Source organism: Neoarius graeffei, chromosome 8 (genome assembly GCF_027579695.1).
Source record: "Neoarius graeffei isolate fNeoGra1 chromosome 8, fNeoGra1.pri, whole genome shotgun sequence".
In the NCBI taxonomy this organism is placed as follows: Eukaryota; Metazoa; Chordata; class Actinopteri; order Siluriformes; family Ariidae; genus Neoarius; species Neoarius graeffei.
The window spans coordinates 8,351,516-8,367,103 of record NC_083576.1 but is presented as its reverse complement, the minus strand read 5'-3'; the positions used below and the strand labels follow the sequence as shown (position 1 = coordinate 8,367,103).

Genomic DNA, 15,588 nt, shown 5'->3' with positions numbered 1-15,588 from the left:
ATTTTGCAAGCTTGTTCATGACCCCAAATGAGGCAAAGTTATGCAATTTTATTCATAAAAAGAGACTCGAAGCATTATTTCAGACAAATCAAAAACATAAATGAGTCAAAACAACCCCCAACATAAGAGGAGGATTAAACTGCTGATTTTGTGTTGCCAGGTGCCTTGTAATGTTCTAGAATCTCAGCAGTGACTGTATCTATAGGTGGACACTGTGACAGGTCTCAAAAGTAAATCCGTGTCTCTAAGGCCCTCTAGTGGCTGGCTGCAGGACAGTTTAAACCCCACCCAACCCCATGTTGTGTATTTGTAGCTGACTGAGTTTCTGTGCTTTATGTTGATCTGGCAACCAGTGCATTGTGTCACAAGAGTTTCAACACCACGGACAGCGACACACTTTCACTCCTCACTGCTCTTCTCTCTGATCTCAAACTCACACATTTCTGCTCTCTCTCTCTCTCTCTCTCTCTCTCTCATACTGTCATCACACACTTTTTATACTTTTCCCTTCACTTCACTCTAAACACCAGCTACTGGTGAGTATCAGCGTGGAGCAAAACATTATAATATTTAAATATTTTAGGATCAAGAACTAATACACAAAACACAAAGGCTCAGATGTACGGTGGGTGGGTGGGTGGGGGGTCATCGGATCATTTTAAACAAAGGTCAAGAAATGAAGTGATTAAATTAACTGAAAAAACCTCCACTGACAACACAGTGTGTACGTTGGGTGGATATTTACGTTAATTATGTGAATGGCATTGAGCACAGGCTCTTATCCACAGTGACATACAACATACCCAGAGCAGCCTGGGGGGCAGTTGGGGGTTAGATGCCTTGCTCAAGTGCAATTCAACCGTTCCTGCTGGTCCAGGGAATCGAACCAGTGACCTTTTGGTCTCAAAGCTGCTTCACAGGGTGATGGAAATCTGAAGATGGTTAGATCAAATGGTATCCTTCAGCAAAGCAAAGCTAAGGCAGGCTGTTATTTATTTATTTTCTATATTTGCAGCCTCCTTCCTCCTCATTTTGTTGATCTTTATTTTCATACAATCAAGAAAAAGTGCAGCATTCTAGTCTTCAATACACAAAATGACTCAGTTTCACACAAAGTTCTTTATTTACTAAGAAATATTTTTGAATGTACAACCATATCACTGATCATGATTTTCTGTTGTACCCCCATAGCACACTGGCTAACATGCTAACTAACAGACATTAGTTATTTGTCACTAAAATTCAGTGATGAAGGTTTTATGCTTTGTCCTGATCCTTTGTACTGTAACTGCAACAGACACATAAAGTGTATAACAGTCTTTTCTTCTCTTCACACTTCTGTAGCCCTGCAGAGACCTCGACCTCAATTACATTTAGTTTTTAATCATCACCTTGGAATGTTCCATCATGTTAATATCGATTTCCAATCAGGCTAAAGGTTAAAAGTATGAGAGGAATGAACATTAGACATGGTCCGATATTTATGACCTAAGAAAGAGGAGAGTAAATCACGTCAGTGTACACATTATCATGAGCTCGTTCTCTCTTCCCTCGTGTTTTACTGAAGTGTGAGGCAGCAAAGTTCAGCTCTACAGCATCACGACTCTGTGGGAATGAAATATGAAATGATTACTTGATGGAAATATGAGCACATTGTAACAGTTAGCCTGTTTGAGCGGGATTAGATTTCCAAAAAATGTAATGTGGACAAGATGAAGTCAAGACACAGCTTTCATCTGAATCTGTTACAAGGTTTAGGTAAGTTCATAATAATAATACTAATACTACTACTACTACTAATAATAATAATAATAATAATAATAATAATAATAAGCGTAAACTCAGCATTAGTGACCTGATTTGGTGTTTTCTTGACCACAGAGTCTTGAGATCTCCCTATAAAAAAAAATATATATATATGTTTATGTTGATATCCAGATTTAATATACAGTATATTGCTGTTTAATGAGGACTCACAATACTACTACTACTACGAATAATAATAATAATAATAATAATAATAATAATATAGTTCAACTTATATCATGCCTTTCTCACAGCCAAGGTTGCTTTACAGTTACAAAAAAAAAAAAAAACTGTCCACCAAAGAGGGTCAGGATGTAATTCCAGTGGTGTAGCTACCCACAGTCCCGCCAAAAGGTGTATGAGGGTATGTCCCACACCGCCTGCATGACCGCCACGACACCGCCGGGCAACATCACTCTGAACACCACGCCATGGATCCACAAAGTGATCACAAAAGCACTGCCACACAGAGCGCTGGTGTGTCCCAAACCACCTGCACAGCCACTGCGATGCCACCGAACAACATCACTCAGAACACCGTGCCAAAGACAGAAGCACCGCCACACAGAGCGCTGGATAACCCTGATGTAAAAAGAGCAACGAGCTCACTGCAGTCCATAGTGAGGAGCACAGGCATCACCCACAGTGCACCAAGGCCTGAAGGAAACCGACACCCAAAACTGGGTCTGGAGCTACACCACAACCGGCGGGCAAAACATTCAAACAAAGAACAAACATCAAACTGTAGAAACACAAAAAGAAAAACAAAGGGGGGAAAAATAAAAATAAAAAGCTCCGGTGAGAAGCGGCAGCCAAAATGCGCACAGCGTCGTCTCAACTGGAAACAGAAATGGAGTAAATGTGCAGCAGTTTGGGGAAAAAAAACAAACCACTGGATGTGACTGAGGCTGAATTCTGAAGAAAAAATGATGTAAAATCAGGTTTTGAGAATTGGGGTGGGGGTTGTTTTTTCGCCCTGTACATACTTTAACACCTCATTTTACCTAAAATTATATAAAAATGTTTAAAAAATTAACTTTCTGTCTTTGTGCGAAGATCATGTTGGATAGAACAGGATCCATTTTAATAACCACGATGAATAAAGATACATCGTTCTCATGTTCATGCTTATTACTTTGATATTTTATTTGTTAAATTAAATGGAAATTAAATCAATATATCCAGAAGCTGTGGCTTTTAGACAATGTTTTTGTGTTTCAGTGGAACTGGACTGAAATTGTAAAAGGTAAATTCTTCCTTTTTTGCTTTTTTTTTGGCAGAAAACAGATTTTTAGCAATTAATTGTTGCAAAGCAAATAAATAGCAATAACAATTGTTTATATTGCAGAATATTTCAATCCACAACCTTACTGAAGACTCACCACAGCAATATTCACAGTTTCTCCCTTTACAGCTGAAAACAAGAACAAAGATCAGAGACACACACACTCCCAAAGCTACAGCGAGAAAGATCACTGCAGGATCCCAGGATTTTTCTGTAAACAAACAAACAAACAAACAAACAAACAAACAAACAAACAAACAAACAAACAAACAAACATAATAAAACACTATTTGACATTTTATGTCGATATAAAATAGAGATTTTGTCCTGTGATTATAACGATCGTCATTGTACTGATTGATGGTAATCAAAATATCGACATTAAACACAAATTAAAGAAAATGTTACGATGGAAATATTATTATATGCATTCTCTGAGAAAGTAAATGTGATCTTACACTTCTTACCCAACTGTACTCGAGTCCCGTTCCCAAAAATGATCTTCCCACACACGGCCAAAGCGCAGTAGTAAGTTCCAGTATCATTGATGCTGAGGATGTTCTTGGAGAAGTCGTACACACAGGTGTGTGTAGAAGAGCCGCTCTCACACTGACGGCTGCTGCTGTGATGAGTGTAAATGATTTGAGGATGGGATTGTGGTGAAGCAGCTCTGAACCAGAGCACTTGGTGTTCTGCTGCTCTGCTCTCAGAGAGAACCGAGCACTGCAGAGTCACTGACGCTCCTGCAGGAACCGAGTCCAACACGCCGCTCTGGATCACTGACACTTTTACATCTCCATCACCTGTTCAGAGTGATAGAGACAGGGTGAGATCTCAGGTATTTTCATCTACATTTACCTGTAAACTGCTTTTCAAACATGTTCTCAAACTGATATTTCAAAAAGAGAAGAAGAATCATGACACCAGAATCGCTCGACTAACAAACAGTGTCGATGTGATAAAGTCAGTCGTAAGGAAGGAAAGTTTGCTTGTATTGCGCTTTTCACAGAGAAATGTCACAAAGTGCTTAACAAGAGCCATTTCACAGCATAAAAATGGAAAAAGAGAAACGGAGATGATGAAGTTACCACCAGAGCCATGTATTTAAAAGACTTACAAAACTAAAAATACACAATTAATCCATAAAACACATCAGAATCAGAACCAGAAGCACTTTATTGCCAGGTATGTTACACACACAAGGAATTTGACTCCGGTTCGACTTAGCTTTCATAGTACAGACAGAAAAAGTATAGAAAGAAAAACACACACACACACACACACACACAGAGTCTCACTGCAGTGAACTCCAGGGAGAGAATTGCGTTTCTACAGCGACGGCCTTGAGGCAGTGCTGGCTAGGGAGCCAAGATAAGATTGGAATTTGTTTAGACTTAAGATGGGTAGACGTGTCCTTTTTCGCCTAACCCGCTTGTCCATTCTGGCCACCAAAACGATCCATTTCTCTTTGCAAAGCCATCAACTTCTCCATGATGTTATCCATGTTGCGATTCAAGTTCTGAATAGCTACAGTCTGAGTGCTAACGGCTTTGCCCACCGCTTCGATCATATCGGGCAGCTTTGTGGGGCTTTGAACAGCTGCCACCATTAACTGATTTCCTCGATACACCAGGGCAATGCCAAGTCCAATCAACAAAAATCCTGTGATCATGGTTCCGAATAGGTAAATATCCTCAATGTCCTCCACGGAAAGAATCGCCAAGCGCACCACACGCCACTTCTCCCAGGCATCCATGGTGTATCCGGCTGCAAATGTTCCGGCAGGACAACAGGTTCCCCCGAACCTAGACTTCGAGTCGAGAAGATTGTGTCAATTGCGTGAAGTGACCAGTTGATCAGATCCATAATTTCGATTCGGAGAGCAGTGCAGGAAGGGTCTCTCAGACAAGATGAGTCCGCAGAAGCAAAGCAGGAGAGAGGCTGAGAAAATGAGAGATGAAAGGAAAAAACACCCACACATTTCACTCCTATCAGGACCGGACTGTGTAGGCATTAAAAAAAAAACCTCAGCACAGCATTCCGTGAAGCACGGAGAAGAATTAACACAACAATTACACAAAAACATAGAAAGTACAAGAGAGCAAAGTCCCGTGGCAGCCGTCTGCAGCGCCATCTTGGATATCATATCCCCAGTGCATTCATATTCCCCAAACACCTGTCTAAAGTGATGTCTTTAGCGATCAGCCCTGTTGTTCCACTGTCTGTCCAACCAACATTTTTAAAACTTCATTCTCCGTCATGTTCATCCTGATCCATCTAATATTAGTCAGAGTTGGGATCATTAAATCAAAGCAATAACATGCTGAAAAAACGGCTCTTTACCAAAATCCTCCATCGTGCACATACTGTATCTGTGGCCACCAATGAAACCCTTCACCTGGTGGATATGAGCTTCATGAGTTCTTTTCTCATTGCATTTTTTCATCTTTTGGACAAAATGGTTGTTATTTGGACATGAAACAGAGATATAATTCACAAACTCACTGTTTTGGATGAAATTACTTCTGGTTCTCACACAGTCATCAATTACAGTGAAGTTTTCAATGTTGTCCAGTGTGGACCTCTTAAAACCTCTACAGTGAGGGACATTTATGTTTGTAGGGATTGAACTAAATCTATAGTGATATTTGGAGATCTGTAAAGCTGCCAATTGTTAAAAGTGTGATATAAATAAAAGAATATTATATAATTGAATATTTATTTATTTATTTATTTATTTATTTAAATATGGCCATAAATTGATTCAAATCACACAGCCAGGGATTTTATTTTATTTTTTTCATAATATGGGGGTATTGATTGATTGATTGATTGATTGATTGATTGATTGATTGATTGATTGATTGATTGATTGATTGATTGATTACAGTTTAATCACCATGAAAAAAACAAAGAAACCCAAAACCCTTCATTCTTTCCAGAATGTATTAATTTCAATCCACACCACCAAAGATTTTCTTTTTTTTTAACAAGGTGGTCATTTATTTATTTATTCATTCCAGTTTAATCACCATTAAATAAATAAATACATAAATAAATAAACAAATGCTAAACTTTTCCAGAATGGATTCATTTTCAATTCACACTGTCAGGGATTTTCTTTTTTTTTTTTAAAGTGAGTTAATTAATTAATTAATTAATTTTATTTTTATTTTTTTTTACAGTTTTCTCACCATTATTACCAGAGACTGAAACAAAAAACTCGACAGAATAGTAATTAAATTAAATAATAATTAAAACCCTAACCCTTTCCAGAATGTATTAACTTGTTATTTATGATGGTAATTAAATATACAGTGTTCAGAAATTGAGTGTGTATTGTACAAACAGTTTTAATTTAGTTAATTACCTCTTACAGCCAAGACAGTTCCTGTGATGAACGTAGCTTTGTCCAAGTAAACTTTCCCGCAGTAGTAAAATCCTCCATCTTCTTTTTTTATATGTGAGATTGTCAGAGAAACGCCGTTCTCAGTCTGCTCCATTTTAATTCCTGACGTCTTGAACATGGGGGAAATGTTGATATCTTCATAAGCTAATTTTCCTCCCACTTTTTGAGGCATTTCTCCAAATATTTGTTTGTACCAGAACAAACTTTCACCCTTATTAGTGGCTCTAAATGAGCAGTTAAGAGTCACACGTTCCCCAGACTTCACTGAGAGAAATGATGGTTTGGAAAAATCCACAGATTGGGCTGGAGCTAGGAAATAATAAAAAATTAATAATAATAATAATAATAATAATAATAATAATAATAATAATAATAATAGTTTTATTAAAACCTCTTTCACACTTACTGATGATGTTCAGAGATAAGAGAAGAATCCACAGTGATGTCATCTTCAGAGGTGAAGTCACACTCAGCTTGAGCTGCTGAAAAGCTGCCGTGTTTTTGTTCTTGAGACTTTCATCTGATTGGCTGCTTCAAGTCACGAGTTTAATTTCCTTTTCAGGTACGTTTCTATTTTTGAACCACACTGTGGTTCATCAGAAGCCTGTGGTTTTTGTGTGAAGTTTCCTCTGCATGTCCAGTGAGATGGAACTAAGCCAGGACAAAAACATCAATAAGAAGAAAACTTTTTGAAAATTAAAAGTTAGAGCATTGCTCGGCTTTTTGGTAGATCTTTGTGCTCCAGAATATAATCTGTCCTGCAGTGCTCCGGAATCCAACCCTCAGATCTGACAAACCACACTGCAAACACAGATTTCAAATCAGTGTGAGTTTAATCAGTCGTTCCTCCTGAACATCAGTCCACTCGGATCCTTGTGCTGGTCATTTTCCGTTTCATATACAGTACGGATTTTGGTCAAATGTGATCCTGACCAGTGTGAAAACATGAAGATTAACAATTAACAGCAGTTGAAGGCTTTCTGTCACCACTGAATTGTTTGATCTGCTTATGTGAGAGATTTCAAATCATTTTCATGTGGTGGGAAATTTTCCCAAAACTGCTATTTGTGGAAAGTTTTTGAAATCTGAGGAATAAAACCTCCAGTTTCAAACATTTCTGAAGACAGATGAGGCCTTGGTGAGGTTTCAGACATTTTTATGGCAAATTGACTGTTTTTGCTCCTGCGTTTTTTAAAACTGGCTCCTTACCAACATGATCTTTACAGAACTCCAAAGCAAAGTTACACATTAAACACATTACATTACAGGTATTTACGTAGCAGACACTCTTATCCAGAGCGATACAGAACATACAGAGCAGCCTGGGGAGCGGTTGGGGGTTCGGTGCCTTGTTCAAGAGAACTTCAGCCTTTCCTGCTGGTCCAGGGAATTGAACTGTTGACCTTTTTGTCCTGAAGCTGTTTTGCTGACCTTTAGACCATGGCTTCCAGCATAAAATCATTTCCACATCATTTTGTTAAAATATTATTGTGAAGGTATGAAGGTACATTACAGGATGACAAAAATAAGTGGTAAAACTGTTTGTTTTTGTTTTCCATCTTTTTCAGCCAAGACCACATATGATGGCCTTCCCAGATCACCTCACAGTTATACACTGTAAAAAAAAATCCGTTGTTTTTACGGAAAAATACTGGCAGCTATGGTTGCCAGAATAATCCTGTTAATGTCATGGTTGGGCTGCACGGTGGTGTAGTGGTTAGCGCTGTTGCCTCACAGCAAGAAGGTCCTGGGTTCGAGCCCTGGGGCCGGCGAGGGCCTTTCTGTGTGGAGTTTGCATGTTCTCCCCGTGTCCACGTGGGTTTCCTCCGGGTGCTCCGGTTTCCCCCACAGTCCAAAGACATGCAGGTTAGGTTAACTGGGGACTCTAAATTGACTGTAGGTGTGAATGGTTGTCTGTGTCTATGTGTCAGCCCTGTGATGACCTGGTGACTTGTCCAGGGTGTACCCCGCCTTTCGCCCGTAGTCAGCTGGGATAGACTCCAGCTTGCCTGCGACCCTGTAGAAGGATAAAGCGGCTAGAGATAATGAGATGAGATGTCATGGTCTTACCTGTGGGCTTCTCTCTTCAGGTAACATCTCCACTCAGCATTACCGGCCACGCCCGCACTCACTTCCTCTTATTAACTTTCAGTGACTGTCATTGGCTGTTGCTGATCACCTGCTTCCCCCTGGGTGTATTTAAGCTGCAGTTCTCCCTAGCCTCAGTGTCAGATCATCTGCAACTCTCAGCCTGATAACCTGCTCTGTGTTCCTACTACTCTGACTCCTGAAATTGTTCTGTTCCATTTGACTCTGTCTGCTCTCCAGCCCCAGTAACCTGATCTGCCTTCTGTCCCCTATCTTGCTACCTGATTTGTGACTCTGTGTTCCAGTTTGCTCTCTAACTCCTGCCTGCTGAGGGACTGCTTGCTTGGAGACTGCCTGAAACCCATGTCCTGTCAGCCTACAGCCACAGCTCTCTGACTATGCCAGATCCTGTCAGATCTCAGCTGCTAAGCAGGGTTGGGCCTGGTCAATACTTGGATGGGAGACCTCAGACGTCACCACCAGCCATCCCTGCCTCTGGACTTCACCCACACATTCTCCCAACTCCCTTTTCCCCTATTATTAATAAACTGTGGTTTGAGCGCATTTGATCTCCTCTCCTGTCTGTTTCGTGATAGAACGATCTGAACAGACATGGAGTCAGCGCCCGAAACCCTCTGCCCTAGACCGGCTGCAGCGCACCAAGGGAGATGTCAGGCGGATATCTGTCGGCATTGCAGCCCTGATCCAGCTTGGTCATCAGCGACTGGACCAAGCACTCCAGCTGCTCACTGCTCTAGCACCCACTGCTCCTCCGAGTCAACCACCGCTGCCCCTTGTTGCATCAGCCCCTGTCATACCCGCCGCTGACATGCCAGCTCCGGGAGGTGCTCCTGCTGCACTCGGCACCCCGGAACCCAAGGTCGGCAGTCTGGAGCGTTTTGATGGTGACCCCCTCCCAAGTCCATGCTTTCCTGACCAGCTGCCAGCTGCTGTTCAACCTGCAGCCCAGAACCTTTGCGTCAGAGGCAGCAAAGGTGGCCTTCGTCATCACTCATCTGACTGGTCATGCCCGCCTGTGGGGGACGGCAGAGTATGAATGCCGGACACCGGCGTGTGCCTCCTTCTCCTTGTTTTCAGCGGAAATGACTAAGGTCTTTGACCTGGGCTCATCGTCAGCAGAGGCATCCGGAGGACTGTTGCGTATTTGCCAAGGCAGACAAACAGTGGCTGACTACTCGGTCGACTTCCAGACCGTGGCCCGGCGCAGCAAGTGGAACATGCAGGTGCTGGTGGACACCTTTCTGCACAGCCTGGCCGACTACATGAAGGACGAACTGGTCTCGTATGAACAACCATCGACACTTGATGAGGCCGTTGCCCTGGCCGTCCGCATAGACCGCCGGGTCCAGACCCGTCGACGAGCGAGGGCCCGCCAGGCTCAGTCAGTCACCAGCACACGGATTAACCCAGCCCCTGCTATGTCTCCTGCTGTTTCTCCACTGAGCCTTCCGGACCAGTCAGAGCCCATGGAGATCGGCCGTGCTTCCCTCAGCCCGGCAGAGTGCCAGCGTCGGATCACCTCCAATCTGTGCCTGTACTGTGGGGGTGATGGTCACCGTGCTGCCTCTTGCCCAGTAAAAGCGACGAGCTCACCGGACATAGGAGGGGCCCGGCTGGGCTCAATGACCATCCAGTCCTCCACTAGCCAGAAACCTATGCTCCAAGTCTGCCTTCGTCTGTTGGATTCCACCCACACCCTGGCCACCCTGGTGGACTCCGGGGCCGAGGCTAACATCATGGACACTGAGCTTGCGCGCCAGTTGGACCTGCGAAACCACCTCCTATCCTCTCCTGTTCCAGCCAGGGCGCTGGATGGCCATCTCCTTGGCACCGTCACCCGCCTCACTGCCCCGTTCCGATGACCCTGTCAGGCAACCACCACGAAACCATTCAATTTCACCTGCTCCGTTCCCCCGGCCAACCTCTCATCCTGGGCTATCCATGGCTCCGCCAGCACAGTCCTCACCTCGACTGGGCCACTGGAGAGATAAAAGAATGGGGCAAAGACTGCCATCGGACCTGCTTACAGGCCGCCATCCTAAACACCCGTACTCCACCTGCCAGCTCTGCCCCCGACCTCACTAATGTCCCAGCGTGTTATCACAGCCTTCGGGAGGTATTCATTAAAACCAAAGCCACTTCCTTGCCTCCTCACCAGCCCTACGACTGCGCCATTGATCTCCTCCCAGGCACTGCACCACCCAAGGGTCGTATCTACTCTCTGTCCTCCCCGGAAAGGAAGGCGATGGAGACCTACATCAGTGACTCTCTGGCTGCCGGTCTCATCCGTCCATCCTCTTTGCCTGCCGGCGCTGGGTTCTTCTTCATGGGAAAGAAGGATGGGTCCCTGCACCCCTGCATCGATTACAGGGGTCTCAACGACATCACCGTCAAGCACCGATACCCTCTCCCACTGCTTACCTCCGCCTTCGAGCTGCTCCAGGGAGCCACGGTCTTCATGAAACTCGATCTCCGGAATGCCTACCACCTGGTTCGGATAAGGGAGGGAGACGAGTGGAAGACCGTGTTCAACACCCCCACCAGTCACTATGAATACCGGGTGATGCTGTTTGGCCTTACCAACGCGCCAGCGGTATTCCAGGCTCTGGTGAATGATGTCCTGCGAGATATGTTGAACAAGTTCGTGTTCGTTTACCTTGACGACATCCTGATCTTCTCTAAAACCCTGTCCGAACACACCCAGCATGTCCAGCAAGTGCTCCGTCGTCTCCTGGAAAACTCCCTCTTCGTCAAGGCAGAGAAGTGTGAGTTTCATGCCAAGTCTGTGGGGTTCCTGGGGTACATCGTGGCAGAAGGGAGCATCCAGATGGACCCTGCCAAAATCTCTGCAGTTACTTCATGGCCAGTACCAGAGAGCAGGAAGCAGCTTCAGCAGTTCCTGGGCTTCGCAAATTTCTACAGGAAATTCATTTGTAATTACAGCACCATTGCGTCACCCCTCACTGCCTTGACCAGCACCAAACAGCCCTTCACCTGGACTCTGGCCGCCGACGAAGCCTTTGCCACCCTCAAGGCTCGGTTCACCACTGCTCCCGTCCTCCGGCTGCCTGATGAGGAGCGGCAATTCATCATTGAGGTGGACGCCTCAGATGTGGGAGTCGGGGCAGTGCTCTCACAGAGGTCTCCAGATGACAACAAGCTCCACCCCTGTGCGTTCTTCTCCCACCGGCTGTCGCCGGCCGAACGCAATTATGACGTCGGCAATCGGGAACTGCTGGCGGTCAAGCTCGCCCTGGAGGAATGGCGCCACTGGCTGGAGGGGTGTGTAGTCCCATTCCTGGTCTGGACAGACCATAAGAATCTAGAGTACATCTGCACCGCCAAATGACTCAACCCCAGACAGGCCCGCTGGGCTCTCTTTTTCACCCGATTCAATTTCACCCTTTCGTACCGGCCCGGATCTCGCAACACCAAGCCTGACGCACTCTCCTGCCAGTTCCAGAAGGGTGATGCCCCCTCCAAGGACCCGGCTCCCATCCTATCTGACCCCTGTATCATTGCTGTGCTGACCTGGGACATCGAAGAATGAGTGCGGGAAGCCCTCCATGACCAACCCAGCCCCAGTGCATGCCCCGCAAGTCGCCTCTTCGTTCCTGAAGACCTGCGATCCCAGGTTATACAATGGGGACACGACTCCTGTCTAGCCTGCCACCCTGGTTCCACTCGCACCTACCACCTGCTCGCCCAATGGTTCTGGTGGCCTACTATGAGCAGGGATGTGTGAGACTTTGTCTGAGCCTGCCCTACCTGTAACCAAAATAAGTCCTCCAGCCGACCTCCTGCCTGTTTGCTCCAGCCTCTGCCCGTGCCTATGCGACCCTGGTCCCACATCTCCCTGGATTTTGTTACAGGTCTACCCCCTTCTAACGGGATGACGGTCATACTCACCATCGTGGCCTGCTTTAGCAAGATGGCACACTTTGTTCCCCTCCCTAAACTACCATCAGCCAAGGAGACTGCCCAGATCATCTTGCAACATGTCTTCCACATCCATGGGCTGCCCAAGGACATCGTTTCGGACCGGGGGCCGCAATTCGCCTCATCTTTTTGGAAGGAGTTCTGTCACCTACTCAGGGCCACCGCCAGCCTCACCTCCGGATTCCGACCCCAGTCCAATGGCCAGTCTGAGTGGACTAACCAGGAGTTGGAGAAGGCACTTCGGTGCATGGTGTCACGCAACCCTAGGGCCTGGTGCGAGCACCTGCTGGGGGTGGAATACTCTCACAACTCCCTCACCAGCTCAGCCACCGGGCTGTCCCCATTCCACTGCATGTATGGCTACCAACCACCCCTGTTCCCCAGCCAGGAGGGAGAGGTCACCTGCCTGGCGGCCCTCAACTATGCACGCCGATGCTGCCGCACCTGGTCTCAAGCCCGTGCTGCACTCCTCAAGTCAGTCACCAGCTACTCTACTGGCGCCAACCGGTGGAGGATGCCTGCACCCACCTACCAGGTGGGCCAGAAGGTGTGGCTATCTGCCAAGGACCTGCCCCTCCAGGTGGAGTCTCGTAAGCTAGCACCTCGGTTCGTCGGACCATTCCCTATCCAGAGGATAATCAGCCAGTCTGCTGTCTGGCTCCAACTGCCCAAATCCATGAGAGTGCACCCCACCTTCCATGTCTCTAAGATCAAGCCAGTGCACGAGAGCCCGCTGGTCCCAGCTGCACCTCCTCCTCGTCTCATCGACGGTGGCCCGGTCTACTCCATCCGGCGACTGCTGAAGTCATGACGCAGGGGCAGGGGCCTCCAATACCTGGTGGATTGGGAGGGCTATGGTCCTGAGGAGAGGATGTGGGTTCCCGCTGGAAGGATTCTGGATCCGGCCCTTATCGCCGACTTCCATCGGCTACACCCTGACCAGCCTTCCATCCGACGGGGCCGACGTAGGGGTTCTCACCAGGCGGATCCACTTCCGGACCCTGCCCCAGTTCCAGCGCCTGAGCCTGACACTGAACCAAATCCTGGGCGGGGGCCCTTGGATGACGATTCTTCTGACGGTGAAGAGGGTGCGGAGGCTATGGACACTGACCGGTCAGAGGAATTCTGACCCTCCACCGGTATTCCCCCTCCTTTCGCCCGTCTTGGTGGATCTGTGGCTAGGGACTTCTGGAGCCGTCCCTTGAGGGGGGGGTTCTGTCATGGTCCTACCTGTGGGCTTCTCTCTTCAGGTAACATCTCCACTCAGCATTACTGGCCACGCCCGCACTCCCTTCCTCTTATTAACTTTCAGTGACTGTCATTGGTTGTTGCCGATCACCTGCTTCCCCTGGGTGTATTTAAGCTGCAGTTCTCCCTAGCCTCAGTGTCAGATCATCTGCAACTCTCAGCCTGATAACCTGCTCTGTGTTCCTACTACTCTGACTCCTGAAATTGTTCTGTTCCATTTGACTCTGTCTGCTCTCCAGCCCTGGTACCCTGACCTGCTGTCTGCTCTCCAGCCCCGGTAACCTGATCTGCCTTCTGTCCCCTATCTTGCTACCTGATTTGTGACTCTGTGTTCCAGTTTGCTCTCTAACTCCTGCCTACTGAGGGACTGCTCGCTGGGAGACTGCCTGAAACCCATGTCTTGTCAGCCTGCAGCCACGGCTCTCTGACTACGCCAGATCCCGTCAAATCTCAGAAGCTAAGTAGGGTTGGGCCTAGTCAGTACTTGGATAGGAGACCTCAGATGTCACCACCAGCCATCCCTGCCTCTCAGTTCTCCTGCCTCTGGACTTCACACATTCTCCCAACTCCCTTTTCCCATATTATTAATAAACTGTGGTTTGAGCGCATTTGATCTCCTCTCCTGTCTGTTTCGTGACAGTTAAAAATACAGTGAAATGTAAACAACATTACAGAATAACTTGTACATTTCACTGGGATTCCATGTACAATTAATTATAACTAAATATAAATTTTACAGGTATTCAATGTACAATAATCAATACATAACTGCTAATTTTACGGATATTCATTATACAATAAAAAAGCATCTAGGAATGAATTGCGAGTGTTCTCAATTGTTGGTTTTTGTGGCTCCAAAACGATGGTTACAAGCAATGATCTACTAGACAGATATTTCATTTGATTTAGAGTTTTACGAAATGTGCCGGAGAGCCTCTACTGACATTTTTTAATTTTTTTAACAGGGCAATGATGTAATTTTAACTCTCACATTCTGTTTTAGTATTACAGTTTGTCTGTGTTTAAACTTCAACAATTTGTAAATTCTACAAAAAAAAATATGATCAAGTCAACATATTCTTATTGTTAAATTAACAGTGGTATTTGGTTAGGAGTTTTACAGTATATTGATGTAAATTACACACTGCTTCATTGTTTTTGTATTTACAGTTTTTATGTCATGATTTTACATAAATTCACTGTTAATTCTACGGACATTTTTTACAGTGTATATGAAGTTTGGAGAGCAGTCACACCCTATATACTTTATCTGTGTATAATATGTGTGTGTGACTTCTTACTCTGATTTCTTATGTTTTACTGTAGCTTGATTGTTTTTTCTCAATTGTAAGTTGCTTTGGATAAAAGCGTCTGCTAAATGTAATGTAATGTAGTTCTCCCTATACGCTAAATGAAAAAGCATGACAACAACCGCTAGTGAGACATCTTCCTTGCACTGGCCATTCCTCAAAGTTTCTCAGTTGGTATGGAAACAAGTGAACATGTGCCGGTGAACAAACCGGTGAAATGGGGCATGTTCTCACCTCCCCTTGCTACACAATGAGCGAATGATGACACTGATGTTCCATGCGCTTAACATGTGAATAGCTGAAGGGTGTGTCGTGAAGAGGCGGCTGCTGGCTGAAATACTGAAATTCATAAGATTTGTTTTTATTCTCTTTACAAAGTGCTAAAGATGAAGTTTGATTTATATATATATATATATATATATATATATATATATATATATATATATATATACAACCCCGATTCCAAAAAAGTTGGGACAAAG

General features: G+C 45.3%; 1 protein-coding gene across 1 annotated transcript; it reads right to left on the bottom strand.

Annotated features, from left to right (window-relative positions):
- Positions 1–1,199: 1,199 nt before the first annotated feature.
- Positions 1,200–6,958, bottom strand: LOC132890018 (uncharacterized). Its single transcript, XM_060926819.1, has 6 exons — positions 6,907–6,958; positions 6,462–6,809; positions 3,559–3,894; positions 3,189–3,302; positions 1,856–1,896; positions 1,200–1,605 (listed from the first exon to the last, which is right to left on the bottom strand). The coding sequence occupies exons 1-6, from the start codon at positions 6,947–6,949 to the stop codon at positions 1,489–1,491; spliced, it is 999 nt and encodes a 332-aa protein (XP_060782802.1). The 5' UTR covers positions 6,950–6,958; the 3' UTR covers positions 1,200–1,488.
- Positions 6,959–15,588: the final 8,630 nt, after the last annotated feature.

Excerpts from the sequence above, each read along its gene's own strand:
- LOC132890018 (XM_060926819.1), bottom strand. The coding sequence starts at position 6,949 with ATGACATCACTGTGGATTCTTCTCTTATCTCTGAACATCATCA. Across the intron at positions 3,895-6,461 it reads AACTGTCTTGGCTGTAAGAG|GTGATGGAGATGTAAAAGTG; the intron begins GTAATTAACTAA and ends CACTCTGAACAG. Across the intron at positions 1,606-1,855 it reads TCAAGAAAACACCAAATCAG|AGTCGTGATGCTGTAGAGCT; the intron begins GTCACTAATGCT and ends TCATTCCCACAG.